Genomic DNA, 24,418 nt, shown 5'->3' with positions numbered 1-24,418 from the left:
TATGCTGACTGTGATGATAGCATCGATTCCTATCCAGAAGGACGTAGACCAGGAAGATGATGTTCTCTGAGAAGTAGAAGCTGTTGAATTAAGGAAAACAGGAAGGAGCAAACAAAATGGAAGTCTGTTGAGACAGAGGGTTTGAGAACTGGTTTAAGTGCTTAAAACTTGAAAACCTTGCACATTAAAAGCAAGAAATTTGCCAGAGTCACTAGGACTCAGACATGAAAGGGCAACCCGGAGAAGTCAGATCATGTAGTAAAAACTAAGTGAACTAATTACATTACTTTTTGTTAGAGAAGTGCTTAAGAGACTTCTCACCAGAACTTTCTTTGATTCCAGGCAATGGTCATTTTAAATTTCAGTAAGGAGTGTTGTACAGCCATGTCTGGTGCTGTGTGCTGAAGAATTCCAGAGGAGCTTAACCACGAAACCATGGCGTATGGTTTGAACTTTAAATGATTTTTTGATTATCTAGCTCTTGTGCTGTTGTCCCATGCAAACTGAAGCATTAAACGAAGTGCTGCCTTGCCAGTGCAAGGTAGAAAATATGAAGCTGACTTCTTACAAAGTAGATCAGGGAAGAAAATGTAGACCAGTGATGGGTGTTATTCTTTTGAGTCTTTCATGATGTGATTAAGAATTGCAACTGTTAATCATCTGAAGAGAATGGGGCAGAACAGAACAGTGGGACACTGAAGTGAGAGAGTGCTTCTGTGCTTGCTGTGTTTCTGGCCTTATTGCCACACTAGGGACTGCTTTTGAAAGACTGCGCTGTGTATGGTAGAGGCTGCAGTGCGCAGGGGAACTGAGACCCCTTTTATTCTCCTCCTTCCCTAACATAGGATGGCTATAGTAAACAGATTTTTTTTTTTCCAGGAATGTCTGGATCTCCTGGAGTGGTTGGATGGGGTTGATGCCATAACAAAACAGAACTTGCTTGTGTGACGGTACATAAAGAAAGAGGATAGTGCATGCTTTTATAAAGGTAGTTGCATCTTGCAGGTCTGATTTCCTCGAAGGATTCGTTGTTGATCCTTATTCATGTGGTCAGTCTGATAACACAGAACTGTTGGATTTTTTCAGAAGAATGTTTCTGAGATTCTTTTTTGAAGACTTTGTAAAAGCTGAACAGTCACAGGTTTGCTGGGCCTTATGGGTTAACTGCTTAGAAGTAACCAAAGGAAAGAATAAATTATTTACTTTATAATAAGTTAAGGTTACCAGTGGAATCACTCAGGGCTGTTGCTTGATATATTCATAAATACCTGGAGGGAAGAAATGAATGAGAAAAGGATAGAAAGGATAATAGAAAGCTAGAGCTGACTGCAGGCAGTCGCAGTGGGAGTTCATTGTTCATTAGGTTGTAAAATTGCTGATAAAATTAAATTCTAGTAAATATGGAATCATGAATCTGAAGAAAAATAATTCAGGCTGAATATACCCAGTGGGTGGGCTTTATGGTGTTGGTGGTTATTGTGCAGGAACCACCTTGAAGCTCCTTCATAATGGTTTCTTTTAAAGAGCAGCCGTATGCTCAGATACCCTCAAACAGCAGTTTGCAGCAATCTTTTTGTTACCAGCAAAGTTACCAGCAAAGACATGGACAATAAAATGAAAACAGGTGTGTGTCATGGACTGAATGGCGTAATTATGTGTTGACTCTGTGCATTTCTGGCCACCTGTCAGAAAACATGGTGCATCTGAAAACAGGCTGAAGAAGGTTAGCAGTGATCAAACTTTGGACCTGTTCCTGTGTAAAGAAAGAAGAACAGATAAGGATTGCTAGCTTGAAAAAGAGCTGGTGGCTAGCAACAAGTGGAATTGAGAGCCTGAGAAGTGTTATGTTTGGAGATGAACTGCTGGTAATAAGTCTTTTCCTCCAAGAAAAAGAGCATCAGATAAAATCATTAACAGGCAGCAGCTTAAAATAAAGCACTTTTTTATTCTGATGCATACTTAAATTCTCATAGAATGCCATGAGTGACAAAAGCATAAATGGACTAAAAAGACCTGGAAAAATTAGTGGAAGAAAAGTCCTTTGAGCTAATATGTGTTATAGTTGGGATCCACCCCAAAAGTATGCCAAAAGAAATTACTGGAGGCTTGGGAGGACTGCTGCAAGGGAGGTGGATAACTGCTTTGTCTGTTCTTGCTTTCACCCTTTATCAGCCTACTGCTGATTTTTATAAGCAGGACAATGGGAAGTCTTTAGTTTGGCCCCACTGCTGTTAGGTGTATTCAAGTGTTTTCTTCGTCAGTCTTTACATCTTGGAAAGAGCAAAAAAGCATACTTTCTAGAAACAAAATAGAATAGGAGCATGCTAGTTTGTATTTTCTGTCTTGCTCTGAAGGGATTTTTGAAATCAAGTAGATTCATCAGCAAATTGAAATTTTTAGTTGGTAAGCCTGCTGTGTAGGTAAATGTTCAGTTCTGGATCCAGGCCCAGTTAAGATAAGAGAAAGGACAAACTAATTCTAAATATGTATGCTTTTTAGAAGTATATTTGTGCTTTGCTGCTAAAATCTCTTTGTGTATGGAAAAGAATCCTGACACTTAAAAATTGGGCATGTGGTCTGTTGGAGGCTATCTGTTAGAGGGGGAAATCTCTAGTAAAATGAGTTGCAAAAGTCTGAGTGAAGAGTTCTACTAGAGATGTATAAAATTTTCCTTTTGGAAGGCTAAGTATGTTAACTAAGGATTGAACCTGTTTTTTGGGGGAGGGGCAGTATTTGGATTTCACTACAATGTTGAATTGATATGTTTGTTGAATTACAGAGAAATCTTAGAAATATGTCAACATGAAAATGATGGTTTTATAAAATACTGCAGCAGTAGCTATTTGCATTTTTTTGTTTTTGTTTGGCATGCCTTGATGCTTTTCTGTTGAAAAACCTGAAAACTCAAATTGATCTTTCAAACATGGCAGCAAGTGTTCTATAGCATCTGGAGATGGGAAACAGAAGGCTTTAACAGGTGTATAAAGATCCAGTGTCAGAACTCCTCATATAACACTGGTATTAATGTACTTTACGCTTGAGAATATATTTAACACTTTTCACTTTGAGTAGTTCAGTTGTAGAGGTCACTTTCTATATGAATGAATGGCTAATAAAGGGCTTGAGTGGTAAAAGCAATCCCTGTTTTTCAAAGTGGACTTTTTCACATCAAGGAATACTTGAATGTCCCTTTTATTGCACTCTACAAAAACTTATTACTGCCAGTGGTCTGTTCCCAAGTCTGTGTAAACTTCTGCATACACAGAAGTAAGAACCCCTGGAAGAACAAACCTACTTGAAGATTTTAATTTTTCTTGTGCTGCTTCACATTTGGATCATTGTGTAGTTTTTAAGACTATGCCTTGTTTTTTAAAGAAAATAATCTTTGGGAATCAGGAATTGAATTTGACCTTCACTGTTGAGCCAGTGAGGTTAGTAAATATCTACTAGTGTTGGTGTCCTGTGTCTTTTGACATCTTTAGCATTTAGGTAATGTGTTGAAGGCTGATGTGTAGGTATTGTGGAGATTACTGTGAGGTGCTGCCATGAAAACCAAGTATGAATATATCTGTCCCAAATCCCAGATCCCAAACCCTCCAGTTTCCCATATGAAAGACTAAATGTTGTGGCATTTACCTTTCTTGAAAGTACTGCTGGTTTTGGTTAAATGATGATATTAAATAAAGCCTAAGGCCTGTTTATCTTGAAATTTATTATAATAGTTAAATTGTCATTATAACTGATGCTACCTTCTCCTTTAGACTACACGAAGAAATAATTGACTTCTATGACTTCATGTCCCCTCGTCCTGAAGAAGCAGCTATGAGAAGAGAAGTGGTGCAAAGAATAGAAACAGTCATCAAAGATCTTTGGCCTACAGCTGATGTGAGTGTAATTTAAGTGTTAATTTGCTTCTCTAGTAAATTGTAGAGCTTGGTTCACTTAGTCTTGCTATTATCTTTCTGTGTTTTAGAAATGAACAGATAAGACTTCAATCTTAAGGCAATTGACTTAATATCACAGCTCTTCAGTACTTGGCAGTTTATTTTAAAAAGTGGAGGAAATTTAAAACCTAGATTTCAGGCTACTGATAATTTTTTCATTTTGAGAACTGGGGGTGTGAAGAACTGTCCACTTTAAGAAGTGCATTTCTTAAAGTAAAAGGTTATTAAATAGATTGTCTCTGCATAACTTCATTTTGAATATTAAAGTGAGACTGACTACCGATGTAGCCATTTCTGTGAGGAGTCCTGAGTCTGTGGATATTTGTAAACACAAGTATTTTACAAAAGAACAGTTAAAAACAGTTAAAAAAAAAGTTTTTGTACTCTTCACAAATCGGACATTCAGGGAATTACTTTAGCCCTGCTTTAGTGGGAAAATTAGACTTGACTTCCTGAGATATCTTGCAACCAAAGTTGTTGTATTTTCAAATCCTTTATTACCCAAAGAGTAAGTTTCCTCCAAACAAAAAAACATCCAGAAGGAATGTAATGTAAACTGTATCTCCAGCATCACCTTTCTGATTACCAGATAGTAGTGTTGTCTTTAACAAGCAGAAAAACATTTCAGACCACTGTGATTTCATAGCCTTTCATGACAAAGAGTGAGGGCTGTGGCCACAGCACTGAGCTAAAGATACTGTAAAGCTCATCTACTTCACCCTCACCTGTGATTTTCCTTAGTAATAACACTTTTCTAGCTTGTGGGAACAGATATAAACTGAAATGGCCCAGTGTTGCCTAGCCTTTTCATAGATCACTTCAAAGAAATGAACTTGTAAATTGTGCTCTGCTGTAGCAGAGGGGGAAGAACGTCTCAATTCTCTAGATTGGAAGTATACTGAAAGTATTTGATGTGGACTGTGAATGTCTCTTCAGCGTGCCTTCTTTTCTGCACACAAACACCTACCACAATTTCATAGTCATCTGTACAGTAAAATCTGGAGTATTCATGTTCATCTGAATTATATATTTAGATGCATTCACTGGTTTTTAAACCTAAAAATTTGGAAAAATGTTTCCCTTAAACTCTTCCAATTTCAGTAAAGCTGTCCTATGAGGAAAGAAGGGAGCAGGAAGGAGGGAAATTTATAACAGCTTATACTTCTGCTGAACTGGAAATGAATAGTGAAAAGGACTTGTTTCAAAAGTTTGTGCTCTTCTGGTAGCAGGATTGGTAGTCATTTCATGTTAAAAAAACCCCAGCTTCCTCTAAAGCTGCATCTGTAAGATAAAGTGTGTTTGTACAGGCTCAACAGAGTATGTAGTAAAGTAAGTTCAGTAACTTTTACTGGGCTGTATCCTTAACAGGTCCAGAAAAATTTTAAGTCTTGTGAAAGTGAAATGAAGTGAGCATTCATAATTACAAGATATTTCACTGGTGTGGGTTTTTTTCAGGTCCAGATATTTGGCAGCTTTAGTACAGGGCTTTATCTTCCAACTAGGTAAGTAATAATTTACTTTTATATAAAAGCTTGTCCTCTCTTTTAGAGTAATGGTAATTTTGAAAGGGGAATTTAGACTGGAATGTGTAAACCTGTCAAACTTCCAGTAAAATTTTTGCCTAATGGCTAATGTGACAAAGGGAAGAGCTTTTGAACTTGCAGATTTGAGATAAGTATTTGATATATCATTGTACTGCTCTAGGTATTTACTGACTGGTCAATTACCTTTTCTTCCTTGTGTCTGGGGTTAGTCTTTGGCTCTTTGTTTTCAAGGTACAGTGAAATTGAATGTTTAGTATTTTCTGTGTAAAGATTGTGTTTTGTTAAATAGTGTGAATTACTGAGAGTGTGTCACCATAGAGTTACTGTGCAAAGTCAGAGGAGTCATCACAGCTTTGTTTTCCCATTTCTTTGGAGAACAAAATGTCTTATTTAATTCAGTGTTTTATATTGCTTAATGATTCAGTAGATGGATGTGGAAAACCTGTGTAGCTGTGTCTTACAGCATGTTGTCTTTACATGAATTAAATTTTCAGTAGGAAGGCACTGGAAATTTCTTTTCTATGAATAACAATCACTGATAAAAATTGTTTGGACTATTGACATGCCTGTCAACACGAGTAGATAAGGGATGGGATTGGGCTGTGGAAGTCAGAGAGGAGGGAACAAGACAGGTTAAAAGGGAGAGGAGCTCAAAGAACTGGTTAGAGAACTGGAAGCAAGAAACTAGAATGCTACTTTGGGTCCTAAAGCACACTAGACCATCTCTTACTTAACATTGCTAAAGGAGGCTTATTGGGAACCTAGATTAAAAGTTGCAAAATGATCACCCTGGAGGATTTGTAATATGTAGAATGCCAATTTTACCTTCTTTTTTTTTTTTGGTAGAGTATTATGCTTTAGACTTAATGGATCTCATGCTGTGTTCTTTTTGTCTAGTGATATTGATCTAGTTGTTTTTGGGAAATGGGAGCGGCCCCCTTTACAGCTGCTGGAGCAAGCACTAAGAAAACACAATGTGGCTGAGCCATATTCCATTAAAGTACTTGATAAAGCTACGGTAAGTAATAGTCTTCGGAATACTGAACTGAAAAGCTTTCAGACTCCTTAAGATGTTAGTGATAAATAGCGTTCTTAATTCATGAAGGAAATGATATTGTCTGCAGCACAATGTTTTGGTCTGTGCAAGATTTTAGTAGAATCTGTGTTTAGCAATAGCACACAGTTTTTTTACATGGACAACAGTAATTTTGTGTACTGTATTTGCTGGAAGGCTATACTTTGTGCTTATTTCATCAATAAAGATCTGAAAGTCAGTATTTGCAAAATATCTAGTAAAATAAATTAACTATTTGTATAATGTTTTTCCACTGACTTTTGGGAGGACTTTGTTTAGCCAGGGGCCAGTAACTAGAGCTGTCTAGCCTGAAACCCTGATTTTTCAGGCTGTCTTGTTTCTGATGGCATAGTAAAGTGGTCCAAACCTAACAGTTGTTTTTCCCTTCCAAAATATGCTACTTAAGAGCTTTATTTGATCTGTGAAACTGATGTGTAGTATCTCTTGCATCTGTCTTGTAAGCCTAACGGATCACATTGAATGTACTAAAAACTCAAGGTATGAGAGCTTTGTGTAACTGAGCAAGTGGTGTTTTCTCCAGGAGACGAAGCAGAGTATTCCAGACTTCTATTAGCAAGCTGTTGGGTTCTGTGGTCTCTGAAATAGGGTGACTCTTTTAGGTCCAGAAGATTCCTATGGCTTCTGTTGGAGTAGCAGTACATGATAGTAGCTCTGGTAATCTTCGGTTTACCTGAGAATGAGTGGGATTTTCAGAATCAGTGATACCAGTTAATGATGGAAAATGGCACTAGGCTAGACTTATCAATTTTACTAGCCTTTCTTATTTTATTCCCTCTGCTGTTGGTATGTAATTATGCTATACTTCTGCTCTCTTTTGTTTTCCATTTCAGATTAAAAATACAAGAAAATAAATTTAAAATATATGTTACCAGCTGAAGTTTAGGTTGTGGTTGTAAGATGATTTTGTAGGATACTGACTTCAAGGTGGTGGTGTGAAACTGAACTACATATTCAGTAGTTCTGTGATAATTTACAGCTGCCAGAAGAAGAAGTATTGCTACTTCTGCTTTGCTTTTATCCATTCTGGCTTTTGTTTGACTCTGCAGTGAACCAGTTCAGCTTGATAAACCAATAGACAGTGCTTTATTTTTTCTGCTAGGCTAGTCTTCTGTCAGTTTAGCAAGTGAATGGTGTAGTGCTGGGTCAGATGAATGCAGTTCCCACAGATTATGAGTAGAATATCTCCTATTAACAGCAAGTCATTAAATTAAGTAAATTTAGTTGTCTTACAAAACACTGATACTGCATATGAAGGCAGATATCTAGTAGCTATGTGAGAGTACACGAGTGAATCATAAGTTAATGTGGTCACGCCTGTGTTTTTAATCACCTCACTAAAAAGCATTCCCTTGTCAGTCAAGTTAGGATTGTTATCTTTTCTCAAAACCACGCTTCCTTGTCTTGATAGTTGCATTCATTTGCATGATAGTATCCATGTGTCTTAAGTGAACAAGCTGGAGAATAGCAGCATTGTTATATTTCTGGGGATTCATAAAACCTTGTTTTAATATTTTCAGGTACCAATAATAAAACTTACTGACCAGGAGACAGAAGTGAAAGTTGACATCAGTTTTAATGTAGAGACTGGTGTGAAGGCAGCTCGATTTATCAAGGAATACATGAAGGTATCAGCCATATAATGAATATTATACTACTTACCAAGGATGTGCTAGATGCTTAGCTAACCTTTTTTTGGTATGGCTTAAGACTTTTGAAAATTTATTGCTGAAGACTATTTTCATTAATACTAATTAAACATGGATATTATAATTTATTTTCTACTGGTGTCTCTTCAGTGTTGCCTTTGAGTGCTAGGTGTTTGTGTGGATAAACCTGTACACCGAAAGGACTTCTGCAATGATATCTAGAATCTGCAGATAGGTGCTAAACTTTGCTTCTAAAGCCAGTCTGTTCAAGTTTTGCTCACCTTGAATTTAAGTGTTGCTTGATTATGAATGCTATCTTGCTAAACAATGTCTAAAAACAATTATTCTGTAGCTATATACTTAAAATCAAGTTTACTTTTATGCTCTGCGGTATAACTAGTGTTTAGATTAAAAGCTTTGACTATAATGAGTGACACTGGCATTCAAAGAAGGATATAAAAATCTTTCCTGTTTAGGGGGAGAAATAAATTTGATATGTAAGCTATTTGATCAAATAAGAGTTGAAGTCTATTAATCTGTTTTCTAGAATTAAAAAAAAAAGCATGTTTCAGTTCTTCCTGTGAAAACACTTTATAGCACGCTACTGGATAACATTTTTGTACGAGAAGATGAATCTTCTTGTGTTGAGATTGTGTGGTTCGTTCTTTGTCTTGGAATGTTGACATTGTCATTGATAAGACTTATTTTGCTTTGCAGAAATATTCTTTGCTGCCTTACTTGATTTTAGTATTAAAACAGTTCCTCCTTCAGAGGGACTTGAATGAAGTTTTTACTGGTGGAATTAGCTCTTACAGCCTAATTTTAATGGCAATTAGTTTCCTGCAGGTAAGTCTGTTCCTTATTTCTTTTAAAATATTTTAGTTTCTGTACTTATGCCCTATTATGGTGCTGTTTCTTTAGACTCCCCTAGCACTGCATGGCTTTACTGTTGTGGCTCTAGGTGTTTGGTCATTGGCAGCTCCTGTGGACTACCTCTCAAACCTCTAAGAACTTCTGTTCACTGTGTGAAGTGAAAGAGCAGCAGGAGCCCTGTGAACAGCATAGAGGCTGTGCATTGCGTTCTACACCAGGGCCAGTGATGTGGATTATTCTTCCTGGGCAGCCTATTCCAGTACCTGAATCATCTTACTGGTGTTTTGTATATCTGCCAGGATGCAGTTTAAGTCTGTTGCTTTCTAGACTAGTGATACTGAATGTGTGGAGTAGTTGGTTTCAGTGTTTATTAAAATTATGAAATCAAAGAGTCAAGTTGTTTTTTAATTATATGTTTATTAGGTTTTGATGTACTTAAAACTGGCAGATATTGTAGGTAATTGATGAAATAGCTAATGAGTCACTTCTTCCAATTCGTTTTTGTGACTGTAAGCTTTACATGAGTATGACGAGGTTTAATGTTAGTGTATCTCAGCAGCTGTGATAATGGAAAACCCTACATATTCTGCTGCTATTAATGATTAATTGAAATGTTACTATAGATTTTTACATACTGTATATAATATGGGGAGAGTGAGAAAAGAACTGTATTTCAATTGGGATAAATAGATTCACCCCCCGCTTCTGAAAATGGTAAGACCAATGGATGTTCTGTGAAAAATCAGGTATTACTTTGTTACTGAGCTGTAATGTAGTATGCAGCACTTCTTTATTGCTTTTAGCTTATGGAAAAGAATTTACTAATCCTCAAAAGAGGAGGGAAGAAATAATTCTTTGGCTTCCAGATACTGCTGAAGTGCTGCCCCCTCTTGGTTATGTGAAAGTAGTTTAAGTGCATGTAGAATTAATGACTCAAGTCAGATTTGTGTAGAGATTATACTCAGCTGTTTAAATGAGAGCTTTTTGTTGCACTGTGTTACGGTCTGAAAAGCATTAATTTTTAATAATTAACTGTTCTGTGTCACAGCTGCATCCAAGAATTGATGCCAGAAGAGCTGATGAAAACCTTGGAATGCTTCTGATAGAATTTTTTGAACTCTATGGAAGGAATTTTAACTACTTGAAAACTGGTATTAGAATAAAAAATGGAGGTGCCTATATTGCCAAAGAAGAAATTATGAAAGTTATGACTAATGGATACAGACCATCCATGCTATGTATTGAAGATCCTCTCCTGCCTGGTAAGACTGTACACTTCTTGGAATATTCCGGAGCTCTGGCTCAACTTGTGCTCTCACAGCTTATGTTAGCGCCCCTAAAATCTGTCAAATGAGTTAAGAAGCAGCACTGAGAAGAGACTGTTGCTGGTGTTGAGGTACAGGTATGGAGATGGGCTTAAGGGATAAGGACCTGAAGTCTCCCAAGATTCACAGCCTGAGTAAACTGGATTGCATACAAACAGTGCAGATACATAATGCATTGGAGATTCAGAACTGTGAGTGTATAATAACATTCTGTAACAGTGCTGAAGGGTAGTGAAAGAAAGGTCCAGGAAATCCTGGAAGGGGGTTTTGTTAGTAGGAACAGCAATCTGTTGTTCATTATGAGATAATGAGAATGGAAGGTATAGCTTTTCCTGCCACAGTTTGTGGTGCCGTACTTCAGATAAATTATACCATATGGGAAAGAAATGCCCCGGATGAGGTACCTGTCCTGCAGGGCGGTGTAGTAGAGACTGCACAGAAACATGGGTGTATATCCATGAATGTGTAGCAAGGGAGCAGCTGTATTATGGTGTGGGTGTGAAGAGTGGTTTGCATAACTGGCTTCTGTGCTGCACAGGGACCTTTAGAGAATGCCAGTTATAGTTGCATGTACTTTTGAAAGTAACTAACTTAAACTATTTTTTTTTCTTTAAGATTTGGTTTTGATTCAGTAACCTTCAAAGTAATCAAGATTAATTTTGGCTGAGCTCCTGAAAAAAATTTCCAGCTTTATAGTACTCAGTTTGGATTCTATTTAGACTGTCACAAGTAGCTGAAATTCTAAAACAGCTTTTTAACAAAGTCAATTTTCAGTTAATATGGACTTCAGCATTAGTATTTCTAGAACGTAATTGGCACTCAAACTCCATACTGTCACGTCTTGTGGGTAGACTGCTTATGTAGTGCAGTACAGCACTTTTAAAGCAAATACCATGGATCAGGAGCTGAAGTCTGGCACCTCTCTAAATACTCACTATGCTGAATGTTCATAGTTCTCTAGAACAGGTTGCAAGCTAAGATACTCATTTGTCTAACCACATCTCTGATATGCTTGTAGCTCTGAGTGTGTCCATCATGACTCTTGCACTTGGCCAGGCATAGGTGTGATTTTGCAGAACTTCCATTGTGTTATTGAGATTTCCTGCAGTAGCTGTGTACTTATTTGCCTGAAGACCGATTCGAGTAGCAGCATGAGCCATGTTTCTTTAGAGTCAAAAACCTTTACTGTCCTCCAGTTCTGTTCCTTCCTATCTGCTGAGGACCAAAAGAAGAAATTATGTATGCTGCACAATGTTTTAATCACTGCTAATAGTACTTTGGAATTTTTTTCTTCTCTTCAATCACTCCTCAGAGAAGAAAAAAAAAAAAAAAATTGCAAGTCCAGTAGGGGCTCTAAACTGTTCCTCCTAGCATAAATCTTGCTGAAGCAAAGAACTATAGTTTAGAAGGAAGATACCTGGTTATATGCTATCAAACAGTTGATAAGAATTAAAATTTAGATGATTTAGATTAAATTTAAAATTTAAATTTAAAAATTTAGATTAATTTTTAAATTAGGCTGAGATAATGTAATTCTTACAGGAGAGAAGGTGTTTTGGCAAGGGAAATGAAAGCTGACAATAACTTGAAGTTATCTGACCACTGTGTCCCATAGAGATACTTTCTGGCAGCTACCACAGAGGTTCAGAACTTGCCTGATGGAACTAGGAGGAAAATTACATAGAACATGTAGGATGGCTTTTTGAATTGGTCTCAGGAATACAGCCACCTTAGATCTAGACTTAATCAGATAGTCTTACAGTATCTAAAAGTACCTGTCAAGTGTATGTAGATAATGTCTGGAATTCTATTAATTAGTTTAGTTCTGTTACTGCTTGTCCCAGTACAAAAAACTTTTCCAAGGGTTCAGGTCCTTGCCCAGTTGACAAGTCATTGTCTCTGCTTGATTAGTTTGTGGTCAGATAAACTCAGGGTCTAACTCCATGAGGGTCAGTGCCAGTACTATGGAGGAGATGGAAACAAGTATTTTGGTAAAGAGTGTTTCTGGACTTAAGTTAGCATAAGCTGCTGTAGAATTTTTCCCTCAAACCTGTTTTTGCACTGTATGCACAAGTTTTTAATCTTTTTTTGCGATCCTTTTTTAGCTTGATCACAGCTTTCTCTAAAGTTCTGGTTAAGCCTTGGAAGAAGACTTCAAAAGATGACTTCTTAGTCCAGAAATCAGACAAAAAATACAGGGATGAAAAAAGCCTTTCAGTTTCTCAGGATTATCCAAGTAGTGTAAAAGTATCTCCTATGAGTGTATGCACTAGTTCAGCAATAGGATGCTGAAAGGTGTAACTCATAAGAATAGGCAGTCTTGTAGGGGACAGGATTAAGTTCAGTGGGATTAGTTCTTTTATGTTGGAGCAACTGTTTTTTCTTCAGTGTGAAGTATTGATGTCTGGCTAACAGATAAATGATGTCATCAGAAGAATATGATATTTCAGTTCTACCTGCTCAGTACCTTCTGTTAGTTCCTAGATTTGGAAAGGAACAAGCATCAACCTGTTGTGCTGCTGTTTTGGTCATAGTTGGTTTTGTTGATATTCTCCTGGGTGCTGTGGGGTTTCCTCTGAGACTCTCAAAGATTATTGGGTGCTAGAGGATTATAATTTCTGTGATTTGAGAACCAAGATTCCAACAAAGGTGTCAGAAGTCTACACTTGAAGTGGGAAGTGTGTTGAAGTCTGGATTTGACATGTGAGACTAATCTAGCCGGTTATGCATTTTAAAGTGGTAGTTTATACTTAATCTTCATACATAGCCTAAGATTCTTCATCTTGAGTTAGTGTCCTAGGACAGGGTAATGAGATGAAAATCTTTCCCTTAGCATCATCCAGAGAAGGGAGTTTCTATAAACATCTTGTAGCTGCCACCATTTCACTTTCTTAAAGCAATTATCCTTTCTTTGATGTGTAAAAAGTGAAAGCATTCATTTAGGAGAAGTGCAAACCAGGCACTCAGAAGTCTGTTCACAGGAACATGTTGGAGCAGGGTAGATGATATCCTAGAAGAGGTTTGTGCAGAGTTGGTCTAGCAGTATCCTGTCTTGAGAGAGAAGACGTGAGTCTGGTTGCAGATCACTAATCTGTGGTTGTAAAACAAACTTGGCATTTATTTGGAAGGTTGTTAAGGAAGCTTATTATTTTATGCCTTTGAATCAGGTGATTATCAAGGTCCTTCAGTCATTTCTGGTGCTTATAACAGGAATGATTTTGATCTTGGTTCAGATTGGTGGTGGCAAAAGTAGCTAAATTGCAGTTTAAGACTTGGAGTTCCACCTGCACTGCTCCCTTCATGAGAGAGGTTGTTCTTCACTCTGAATTGCCATGAGTACTAACAAAAGTTCAAAACCTTAAATTCAATGCTTTTTCTTTCAAAAGAGACTCTTCAACTTGCAGGACTAATTATGCTTCATGTTGCTTGCTTTTGCATCTTGATAGGCCACAAACACAGGAAGTAGTTAGATCTGAGATTGGCAACAACTATTACCTGTTTTAGCCTTAGTGGCTGCCCAAAGTTATCCATTGCAGCTTTTCAATATCTCCTATTTGTCATTACAACCTGCAAATATATGTGTGTATATAAAATACATGCATTTATAAAAATACACAAATACATTGAAGTTAGGGTCTGAAAGAACCCCTTTAATGCTGAGTGTTGCAGAAAGGGTACGTACTAGATAATAGCTTAACATAAAGGGATCTGCTTCGGTCCTAGCTCATGGTCTTACCTTTACCTTTCCAGGCCATGTTCTTAAAACTGCTTCAGGTAATGGAAGGCTACCTGACAGAGTGGTAATACTGACAGTGAGTGATGGAAGTCTTAGACATGCTCCTTTATGGATGAAGGCTTTGTAAGAAAGAATGCGGATTGAATTATACATGAAATCACACACCATTGTTATTTACTAATGTACATCTGAGGATTGAACTCTATATGATTTTTTTAAAGAGTGAGAGCATTTGGGTTACATGGTTTAACTGCTCAGTCTGTAGGTTGTGACAAACGAAGGATGCTCAGGTATGTAAGACGTGATCTGCTAATGAGAATGATCTCAGAAGAAAATCTATTCAGGACAGCAAATGCATGATCTTCTGGCTTCTTTAATACGTTGCTTTCTGGATTGGGTAGGGCCACCTCTACACAGACTTGACTAGTACAGTTCACAGTAGCGCACCTAGTAGCTTTGGCTTCCATACCTGCTTTTCAGACTGCAGCTCTGCAGGCTGTATAATTGAATAAGACTTGTTTATTCAGACATGAATATGAACTAATTACAGGTGCAGAATGAGGCAATCCAGGAACCTAGGCATGCTATCGCATGAGCTATCCTGCCTCTGTTCTCAAATCTGCTTCAATCAAGACTCAAACACAACTTTGGTGGTTTAAACTAAACTGCCTGAGTTTGCCGTAAGTGGATTAGGGAAGCCTTATGATTTCTTTTGCTGGCAACAACAGTGGAGGTGGCAACAACTGACAAAAGGAGCAACCAACAGTTTGTAGCAGCAGTGTCTTCATTTTGGTGGAACTCTGAGCAGGATGCATGTCAAATGTAGCTGCCTTAGCACCAGATTAGACTAAACTAATGCAATTTGTTTGAATGTGTATTCTTAATTCCTGTTACGTGAATTTATAGAATCATTTAAAGTTGGAAAAGGCCCTTAAGATCATCGAGTCCAACTGTAGATGGACTTGAATTTAGTGGTAGGTGCAATTGCGTGTGTTTAGCCACTTGTATATATCCATTTCTGTATTGCTTCTCAATTTAATTCTCTTTTGTATATATGTTTAGCATATCATTATGTGGAAGGTGGCATTGTTGCAGGGCACAACAATGTGTCCTGCCCCTGGAAAACCTGTACTGAATTAATCATAGTTTTGCTAGTAGAATTAACATTTTTGTGTTCTGATTTCTTGACCACTGAAATACCTTGGCCTCTATTCAGCTGCCTTTGGACTAAGTCCTTCGTGAAGTCCTCTGCTACTTTGTAGTGCAGCTCTGAATTTAACTACAATGTGTTTCTTCCTAGATTCAGTGTCCTAGGCCCACATTGGTCTCTGCTTCTGCTTCAGGATAGAGTCCAATTGCAAATATGCCATTTAGAGAAGCTTCTGTAATTTTGAGCTAGTAGCTGCTGGGTACTGCAGTGGTGTGTTCGGAGTAAGATACTCAGTTACTTCAGTAAACAGGAAGTATTCTTGATCAGTTATTTGACCATATAAATTACTGAAGAAATTCTGTGTTCACAAAATGCTCTTATGTTCCCAGTCTGTTTCCATTGATTATGCTTTTCTGTTAAGGTGGCATTATGGTTGGAGAATCTTGAAGGACTAAAATGTGTTGTCAAGTAGTAAAGCCAAGGCTGGTTTTTTTTCCCCCTGGATGGCAGACCTCAGCATGTTTGTCTATAATGACTTGCTGGACAAAATTCTTCAAGAAGTGTTCCTCTAAAGTCAAATTTGGACTCATTGGATTCAGTCCTCCAAAGAATAGATTCTGTCCTTTACCCATCAATTTTCAAAGCAGATTTTTCATTAAAACCTGTTCATGGGCCCTGATCTGATTTTCAAGCTTAAAATAAACATGTTTGGTGGTTCATCCCTTTCCAGTGTTCTCACAGCATTTCAAGCATCATTCTGAAGCAGGGAATGTTTTACTCTAAGCAGGTTTCTACCCACTCAAGAATTAGTCTGTATTTTAGACATGCAGTTTGAAGGAAGTTTTCTTTGTGTTTCTTAAATTGAGTGGTGACAGTGAACCTTTCGTGTCTGGTGCCAAATATATCTACCAAAAACCCTGAAATGTTTCTTCTTGCTACTAATAGTAAGATCTTTCTAGGTGTCAAATGGGAGACCAATACTTGCACATTGTCACTCATACAGAAGCTTTAGCATGTTCCTAATTTCTGCAGTTCTTACACATGGCATTGGATTTGGAAGGAGTTCTGCTATAAATGTCACTCATCTTTAAAGAGAAGCAGTCAAGAAGTACCACTAACTTGATCAATAAACAATACTGTACAAACTTCTGGAATCCTCTATGATAGATTTTGACAAACTGGTTTATCTTGTGGAGATAAATAATCTGTATGAGCTGGTTTATTAATCTGTAGTTTTGATAAGGTTAAGTAGGGGTTGATGTAAGTATACCTGACCATATGAAGATAATGTGGTTGCACAAATGGAATTTTAAGCTGAATTTGGCCTGCAGAAACTTCTGGTAAGTGAGATGTGATGCTTTAGGCTTGGTAGGTTCACTCTTAGAAGACAGCTATGAGAGCTTTAAGCTGATCTCTATTCTTTGTTTCTTTCAGGCACTGGTACATCGGTATTTTAAAAGTGGTAAATTGAATGCATAATGTTAAGTGTCATTCCTAAGGTTAGCTACTTTTATTGAGATAGGCACACTTAGTTGTTCCTGATATGAGTAGGGTGGGCTAACCAGTTTAAACAGAGTTAAGCTGTATTGTTAAGGCTTCTGAGCTTTAAGTATGAATAATTTTCTGGTTACTGATATTAAAAAAAGATGATCTGATGACTGTCACTATTTCAGGAAACGACGTTGGCAGAAGTTCTTACGGTGCCATGCAAGTGAAACAAGTTTTTGATTATGCCTACATTGTTCTTAGCCATGCAGTATCACCACTTGCAAGATCATACCCAAATAGAGATTCTGAGAGGTAATTAGTCCACTTTTTGAATATCCATTTGTCTGTGTAATCAATTAGGAATGTTTGGGTCTAAATCAGTAAAAGGAGTATTGTTATTTATTGTTTAACTGTGGCTATATTGAAACCTGCCCAGAAACTTAGGCTGCCTGGTGGTATGAGAGTGTAATACTTCCATGTGCGGCACTGAAATGAAGATATCATGACAAAACCCAGGATGAGTTCAGTGTGAGGTTCTCTTAAGTGTGGAAGGGAGCCAGAATATAATTGGTCTTTCCTCATTCTGCTTAAAATATTTCAAAGGAAGGTTTGCTGGTTTAATGTTTGGTATGATGTATGTCTGTACTATGGCAGAAAGAAATGTGTGTGATCAAATTCCTTGTTTAGACACAAAACTAGACATCAATACTAGAAATTTCCCTAGTTCTTTAGTACATGCTCCCATAAGCTGTTTTAATAAGCTTGTTATGTAATTAAGCTATTAAAAGAAGCAGTTCAGTTTGGCCATAATGTCAGAACTGCCATTAAAAGTAGCATACTTCTAGATGTGCCATTTTTAATGCAGTTCTTAATGTCTTTCATAGAAACGCTGTACAGCTAGTACTTTGTCAGCTCTCACCTTTGCAAGTTTTCTGTTTTTGAGAGGGGGAGGAGAAAGAGAATGAAGGCATGTCAGCCATGTTGCATTTTCATTCATGTATCTGCTCTAGCATCTGTTATTCTAACCCTCAGTACAGATTGAGGCTAGATCAGAGGATGTCTCTTCCCTGATACTTCCTTAGAATCCCAGTGGCTTTGAGCTCCCCAGCTAATCACAGGGAGGGATAGCTGTAACAAGCCACAGAAACCATCTAGGTACAATTCCAAACTCTAGTCAAGCTGTTAACTTCCAGTATTAATGTCATTAGAAGGTGAAATAGTCCTCCTATATTAAGTTTACCACAAAGTGGATGCAGTCTTTCACTTGTTGATTTAAAACTGACAGTATTTTAATAGTGCCTGTGAATTTCTAGTTTTTTTGAGGTATTAAATTCACAAAGGTTGAGACTGCACTTGTGCCTGTGATGGAGATAGAGGAAGAGTGGTACATAGTGTTACACACTGACATTTGAGACTGCTGTTTTAAGATAAATGAAAGGTGTATCTGTTAAATGTGTACTGGCTGATAATTCTTGTTGCTGAATGAAACTTCATTCTTATCTAAGTATAGATAGAACAACTTAGGGATTTCTGAAGTTTTGCTTGTGTCTCAGGTCCTGGCCTTCATTAACTTCTCTGTCATTCTCCAAAGGATATTGTCATTATCTTATGAGGTACCTGTATTTATTACAGACATCAAAAAGTAAATTTGTAAATGTATTTAATGGAAGCCTCAGATGTCATCAATGTGCACTTCACATGTACACTTCTTACTGTATTTGGGAAAATGTTTGAATTTTGTCACAACTTCAAACCTGGGGAGAAGTCCCAGCAGAAGTGTTCGGGTGTTGTACATCTGACCTGTCTTTCTGCTAGTTCTGGGCTGTCTGTGCCAGTGATGTCTGAGTCTCAGAACTTGTCATGCCAGTGGCTTGCTATTCTGTCAAGGGAGTACTGTCACAAGAGCAACAGCATTCAACAAAGTCCTGAATGCAAGTAGTTCCCCCAGCACCAGTCTTGTCAGTGCCAAAGGACCTGTGGGTAGATGATGTTCTGCAACAAACTTGTTACCAAACAGCTCATCAGCAGCAGTCCATGTTCAGTCTCAGTTTTTAGTTAAACCTGATGTGCTTGGGCAATCCAGGTGTGTTTCAGATCCTTCTTGCACCTGTTAGGCGGAGTGGTCCAGGCTCTGTATAAAGACTTTTCTGGTGGTCTGACCTAAAGCCTTAGACATCCAGGAGCCCTTTGTCCTGATCCAGTTTTTTTCCCTTTTCTAGGCTTGTTAGTGGTAGGTTAAACTAAACAATGGGCTCCCTTTAAGACCAGTGACTAGCTATATGACAGTTTACTAGAAGGATCAACAGAGACTAAATGAAGAGCACTTGAAAGGGTAGGAACTTGCAGGAGGCTGAACTCCCCGGGCTGGCTTGAGTTTATTCAGTTTTGTTGTAATTGGAGCTACCTTTCCCCTAAGTGGAATGGTTTGTTCTTGAACTACCTGGTGGGTTTGAATTCATGTCAACTCTTTCCAGGGAAAATTTCTGTGTACAGAGTACGCAGTATTTTGTAGATGACAATCTCAATAGATTTAAAATCTTTCTGGGTGATCATTACTGCTCTTTTTCAGGGTCAGTCCAACTCAAAGGAGCACAAGCCTAAGTTAATTCCAGGCTTCTTGGCCAGCTGCTACTTCTGATATTCCCAGCGGGGGAAAAGAAGGGTCAGATTTTGGTCCTTCAGCATAGGCCTTTTTCTTGTCCGTGTTCTGTATTAACAAGTCCCACAGAATAATAAGGGGTGGATTCAAATCACTCACCAGCATCTTCATTCAAGCTTCCAGATGTAACATCTGGAGTGTAGTGGGAGTTGAAAGCTATCTTCTATCTGAGTAGAAACAGTAATCAGCTGAGTCCTGAAAGCAATTCTTACAGCTACAGAAATTACTGTAACACTGTTTTGTCCCCAGTCTCAGTTTTGTTAGAGCAAACAGATTCCTGTCATCTTGGAAAGAGGGATTTTCCTAGTAGGAAAATGAGGATGCTGATCTGTTTTGAATCTGTACAACTTGTATGCAAGGTCAAGTTTGGTGTTGTGACTTCAGCCAAAATGACTGAAAATCATGATTGATTTCTTAATATTTGGGGCCACAGGGACATGAGTCTAGCTGTAAAATACAGTTATGGACAGGATGGCTCCTGCTTAAGGGTCAGTGTCAGTATGTGCTTTGAACAGCTTTAGTATGGTCTTTTGGCCATAGCCTGTCTCTAGAGAAGAGTGTGTCATCTTATGTGAGCTCACTAAAGAAGTCTGTAAGGAGTGATATTTTCCAGTTAATGGCCATTTTCTCAGTTTTATTCTGTTTCTTGATAAACCACAGGAAACCTTAACAAAAGTTTGGCAACAAGCTCTTGCTTGTTGATTCATGTTCTTTGAAATAGCAGACTATCTGTTGCTACTGTGTCCATGGGCTCTATATTAAGGTGCAATTTCACATGATACCTTGCCTAGCCTAACTGTCTGTGGGCTATCTCCTGTCAGGTGCCCTTTTGCTTCTTTCTCAGTCTGTATGTTCCTGACTCTTGCCTTGGATCAGATCTAGCAATCCTGCAGTCAGAAGGTGAGTCAAATGAACTCTCTGGTCTGGTTGCAAACAAATACATCAATGCTTCTGTCATGTCAAGAACTTGATCCAGCTTGTGGCTGTGTGATGAGCAGATCAGAAGCAAAAGAAGCAGCAGGAGTTTATGTTTGGGGGAAGATGGAGACAGTGGTATTGTACCATATGACAACCATAAGTTATGCTGATCTGGACATGACAAAGATGCATCCTTAGGTTAATATGTATGTCTGTAGAGCAGGATGTTGACTTACATGTTGGCCTGTTGCATGGTTCAGGTACAAATGTGCGCTCAGACTGCACCTCTAAACAGCAACGTAGCTGCATTTGCAAGGCAGACGAGGTCATATGAAATGAGGAATGGAACACTGGTTCTGCTGTGATGTGCCCTTCCAGTATAACTAAGACTTTTGAAACCTTCCTTCAGTTCCCAGAGCTGCAGATCCGTAACAGGTTCCTCCTTATTTGTGCTAGACATGGTGCAGGTGGATGAGGGAAAGGGACTGTCATGCCAACAGGCCAGAGTTCAGAGTTTGAGGAAGCCTTGGCAGGGTTTTGTTATTGCATGTCAGGGCTTGTCATTCACAGGTGATAATCTTCAAAACAATAGTCTGGGCCATATGTAAAGTGATTTTTCTGTCTCTGTGCTCGAAAGCTGTATGAAGCTAGGTCTCTTCCTAGCATACAGTTCAACTGATCTAACTGCCAGCAGGTATATATGTTTGGATTGTCCTGGCTGGCCAAGATAGTCCTTGGAGCTCTGGGAGCTGTCAAAAGGAATGTTAAATTTGCTAGATCTGCTGACACAGAAAGCAGAAATGTGCTTTCTGAAATAGTCCCTCCTTTGCTTCACCTCTTGAATGATGGGTGGCTGTCACTAGAATGCATGCTGTCTCTTAAGAGGTGTCAGCAAATACCAGCTTTTCCTACACAGGGTATTTGTCTGGGTAAAGGTTTTAGATTTTTTTTTTCTTATCCTTGTGCTCAAGCAGATCCTTCTGAGGTGCTCCTTAGTCTGCTTTTAGATTATATTGCCCTTTTAATGTTGGGGGATATTTCATAAGTTCAGTTAAGGCCTACTGAACAGTATTTTGACTGTTCTTTCACAGACTTGATGTTTTCCCTCCTCTGCTGGTCATTCATATGGAGCTTGGCTGGAGGTTTACATATTTGATTTTACTGAATCTTATGTCAGCAATCTGAGCCTTTTAAGAGTGATCTTAAGATTTATTTGAACTGTAGTTATGCTGTAATGACAGCTAGAAAGTGTCCCTGTGAACTGAAGGCTTGCAGTGTGTAAAAAGAGGAGCTTCTAAGCTCGTATCATAAAATAAACTAGGTATGTAAATAGCTTATTCCTGGTTTTACTATATGATAATATTAAGGGAAAAGCCTTAAAGGGGTATCTTTCATAGGAGAGCTGTCTAATTTTATTAACCAGTTAACTGTGTTTTTTCCATGTCTTCCAAACAAGCGTCTTTGTAGAACTGTGGGAGTCTCATATCTGTAGAAATTCTGGCCTCAGCCAAAAAACCACAAACCCAAAAGTGTGGAATTCCCTCATACTAAAGGCTGAGCAGATTAACAGGGTGGTGGGGTTTTTTTGTTCCTAAGCATTTTCAGTGTTGAAAACAGACACAAGCACATTTTCAAAATGTTTATTTAAAAAAATTGTTCTCTGACCCCATGATGTGCTTGAGTCCCATACATATGAAATGGTGTTCTTGGAGAGCAGTATCTAGTTTGATCACACTTGCTTCCTCTTTATTTGCTGCTATATTAAGTATATGGCAGTATAGCCTTAATCACCTTTCAGTTTCTGATGTCTTACAATGTTTTTAATTTTGGTGTACAAGCAATGTAGCATGGATCTGCCCTTGAACTCCTGACCTGATAACTTAGTGAATTTCTGTTTTTCTACCTTTCTACCAAAAATGAGAGTTTGGGGCTTTGCTCTCTATTCTCTGTGAAAGGAGCTGGGGAGAGAGGAGATTCCCAGGTTCTGTTTGTGCAACTCTGCCATAATTGTTGGTGTAGCAGTAGTTGCACCCTTTACACCTATTTGATAGCAGGCATATTTGGTATATCAGTCTCCCAGGCTGATAAAAATACCATCCTATATCATTAATTTTCCTTCTGGTATTTGAAGGCATGACTATAGATTTACTTTGGGGAAAGTACTCCAAGAAGCTTCAGACTTTACAAACTCCTTCTCCATAAGAGCTTATGTTGTTGTATCCATGTTCATTTTCTGCTTCTGGTTCTAAGACCACTAGTAGTGGTTGTTAAACTTACAGGTCATCCTGGAGTAAAAGCTCAAATCTTTCTGAAGGTATTCTCAGATGAAACTTCTTAGCTGCAAGATTTCCTTCTCCGTCCCAGTGCTGGAGAGACCCAGCATGTGTATGTTTGAGTCCCATACTGGTGCTGCTGCCTTAGGAACTGCAACTTCAGGGCCACAGCTGATTCTCTGCTGTGTTGGTCATCCCTGTCTTCATTCTGTCTCCTCCGGTTTAACTTCCTTTTTGAGACTGAGAAACCAGAACTGCACCCAGTGTTTAAAATTCTGTTATGTCATGGGAGTGTACATTGACAAAAATGCTATCCTCTGTTTTATTTGTTCCTTTCTTAATGTGCTCTACTTAGTTATTGAACTGTGGTTTCCAAAGAATTACCTATTATAACCCAGATCTTTAGTTGCCGAGTCCGAGTGGTGACAATCATGCCTTTAATTCTGCATGTAGAATTCAAGATTTTAGTTTCCGACATGCATCGCTTTATCTACATTACATAAATAGAATGGTGGATGACATTCATTCTGTCTGTGGGACCCTTCTGCAGCTATTGGACTTGTAACCTTAGATATTATTTGGTTCAATGTTTGCTTAAAATGGTGGGCTGCCTTTTTCAGTACTAATACACCAATATGTCTTTCAAGTTGGAAGACTAAATGTGGAACACGTGGTATTTGATCTTGCATGAAATAGTAATCCCTAAGCCAGTAGGAGAATTATTGCTCATTTTTGAATTGTTATTATGAAATGACCTAGTAAGGGTAGTCTAAATACATTTAGGCTATGTATGTCCTTCCTTCCCGTTATACACCTAAACAAAAAGAAAATTGCAGTACAGGTACAATGTACCTTTATGATATGAAATACAAAATAAGGTTTATTGTAACCATTGAAGATTTTCAAAGCTAAAATAACACTACCTTCTCCAAGACGGTAACTTTTCACAGCCCATTTTTGTACAATAGTCAGACCTTCATGTGTCTCGAGCGTGGAGTTTATAGTTAGTGTTTCAGCCACTAGTCCCTGATGAGAGGAAAGCTTGAAAGTTTAGCTATCAAACAAGGACACCACTCCTGCTCAAGAAGTACAATTCAAATAACTGAATGTTGGGAAGGTATGTTGGAAAAATAATACTTTGTGCTTGTTGGTAAATGGTCACTGTTCAGCAGGACCAGGTAGGCACTTTCTCTGAACCAGTTACTGTTATGAATTTTCTTAAATTCTAACTTATCCTGGTTTTGGAGCCAGTCTGTTTCTTGTTTCCACTACCTCACGATCCATGGTACTTCCTTTATAATTGGGGGGATCTTACACCTTGTAAGTTGTATTGTAAATCTGTAAGCAAGGACTAGTGAAGGTCTTTGTCTTCAGTGTGAAGGTCAGCTGGGGGGCTGGGATATTAATGTCTTCAATGCATCCCCATAACTGTTCTAATCCAGATTCTGTGGAAAACATTTTCTTTATGGAGAAATGCAAGAACCTATAAATCGCTTTTATCAAGTACACTGATATCTGCATGTACATTCTTGATAAATAAGGTGCACTCCACTTAGAAATACAGAGTAAAAATCTTACCTATGTGTCAGTGCTTGCATGTTAGTATGGTAGAAGATAAGTAATATACTAATTTAAAAATTGTGATGCTTCAGTGGATTAAATGGTGCTCTAAGGAAATGAAAGATCAAAAGGATTCTTTGGTTAGGGATATCTTAAAGTGACTTTTAGCATAATTTGATTGCTTGTTGAAATGCTTGCAAATATGT

At 38.1% G+C, this 24,418-nt stretch overlaps 1 protein-coding gene across 3 annotated transcripts in view; it reads left to right on the top strand.

The window, feature by feature from the left end:
• The window catches only part of TENT4A (terminal nucleotidyltransferase 4A), a 61,117-nt gene that overhangs the window by 11,264 nt on the left and 25,435 nt on the right, over window positions 1-24,418 (top strand). For all 3 annotated transcript variants that reach the window (XM_075704845.1, XM_075704842.1, XM_075704843.1), the window contains exons 2-8: window positions 3,762-3,885; window positions 5,400-5,446; window positions 6,386-6,506; window positions 8,102-8,209; window positions 8,948-9,076; window positions 10,152-10,365; window positions 16,988-17,114. In XM_075704845.1, the coding sequence (XP_075560960.1) occupies window positions 3,762-3,885; window positions 5,400-5,446; window positions 6,386-6,506; window positions 8,102-8,209; window positions 8,948-9,076; window positions 10,152-10,365; window positions 16,988-17,114 (870 nt within the window). The remainder of the gene's footprint in view (window positions 1-3,761; window positions 3,886-5,399; window positions 5,447-6,385; window positions 6,507-8,101; window positions 8,210-8,947; window positions 9,077-10,151; window positions 10,366-16,987; window positions 17,115-24,418) is intronic.

Source organism: Pelecanus crispus, chromosome 2 (genome assembly GCF_030463565.1).
Source record: "Pelecanus crispus isolate bPelCri1 chromosome 2, bPelCri1.pri, whole genome shotgun sequence".
In the NCBI taxonomy this organism is placed as follows: Eukaryota; Metazoa; Chordata; class Aves; order Pelecaniformes; family Pelecanidae; genus Pelecanus; species Pelecanus crispus.
This window is presented reverse-complemented; position numbering and strand designations above follow the sequence as displayed.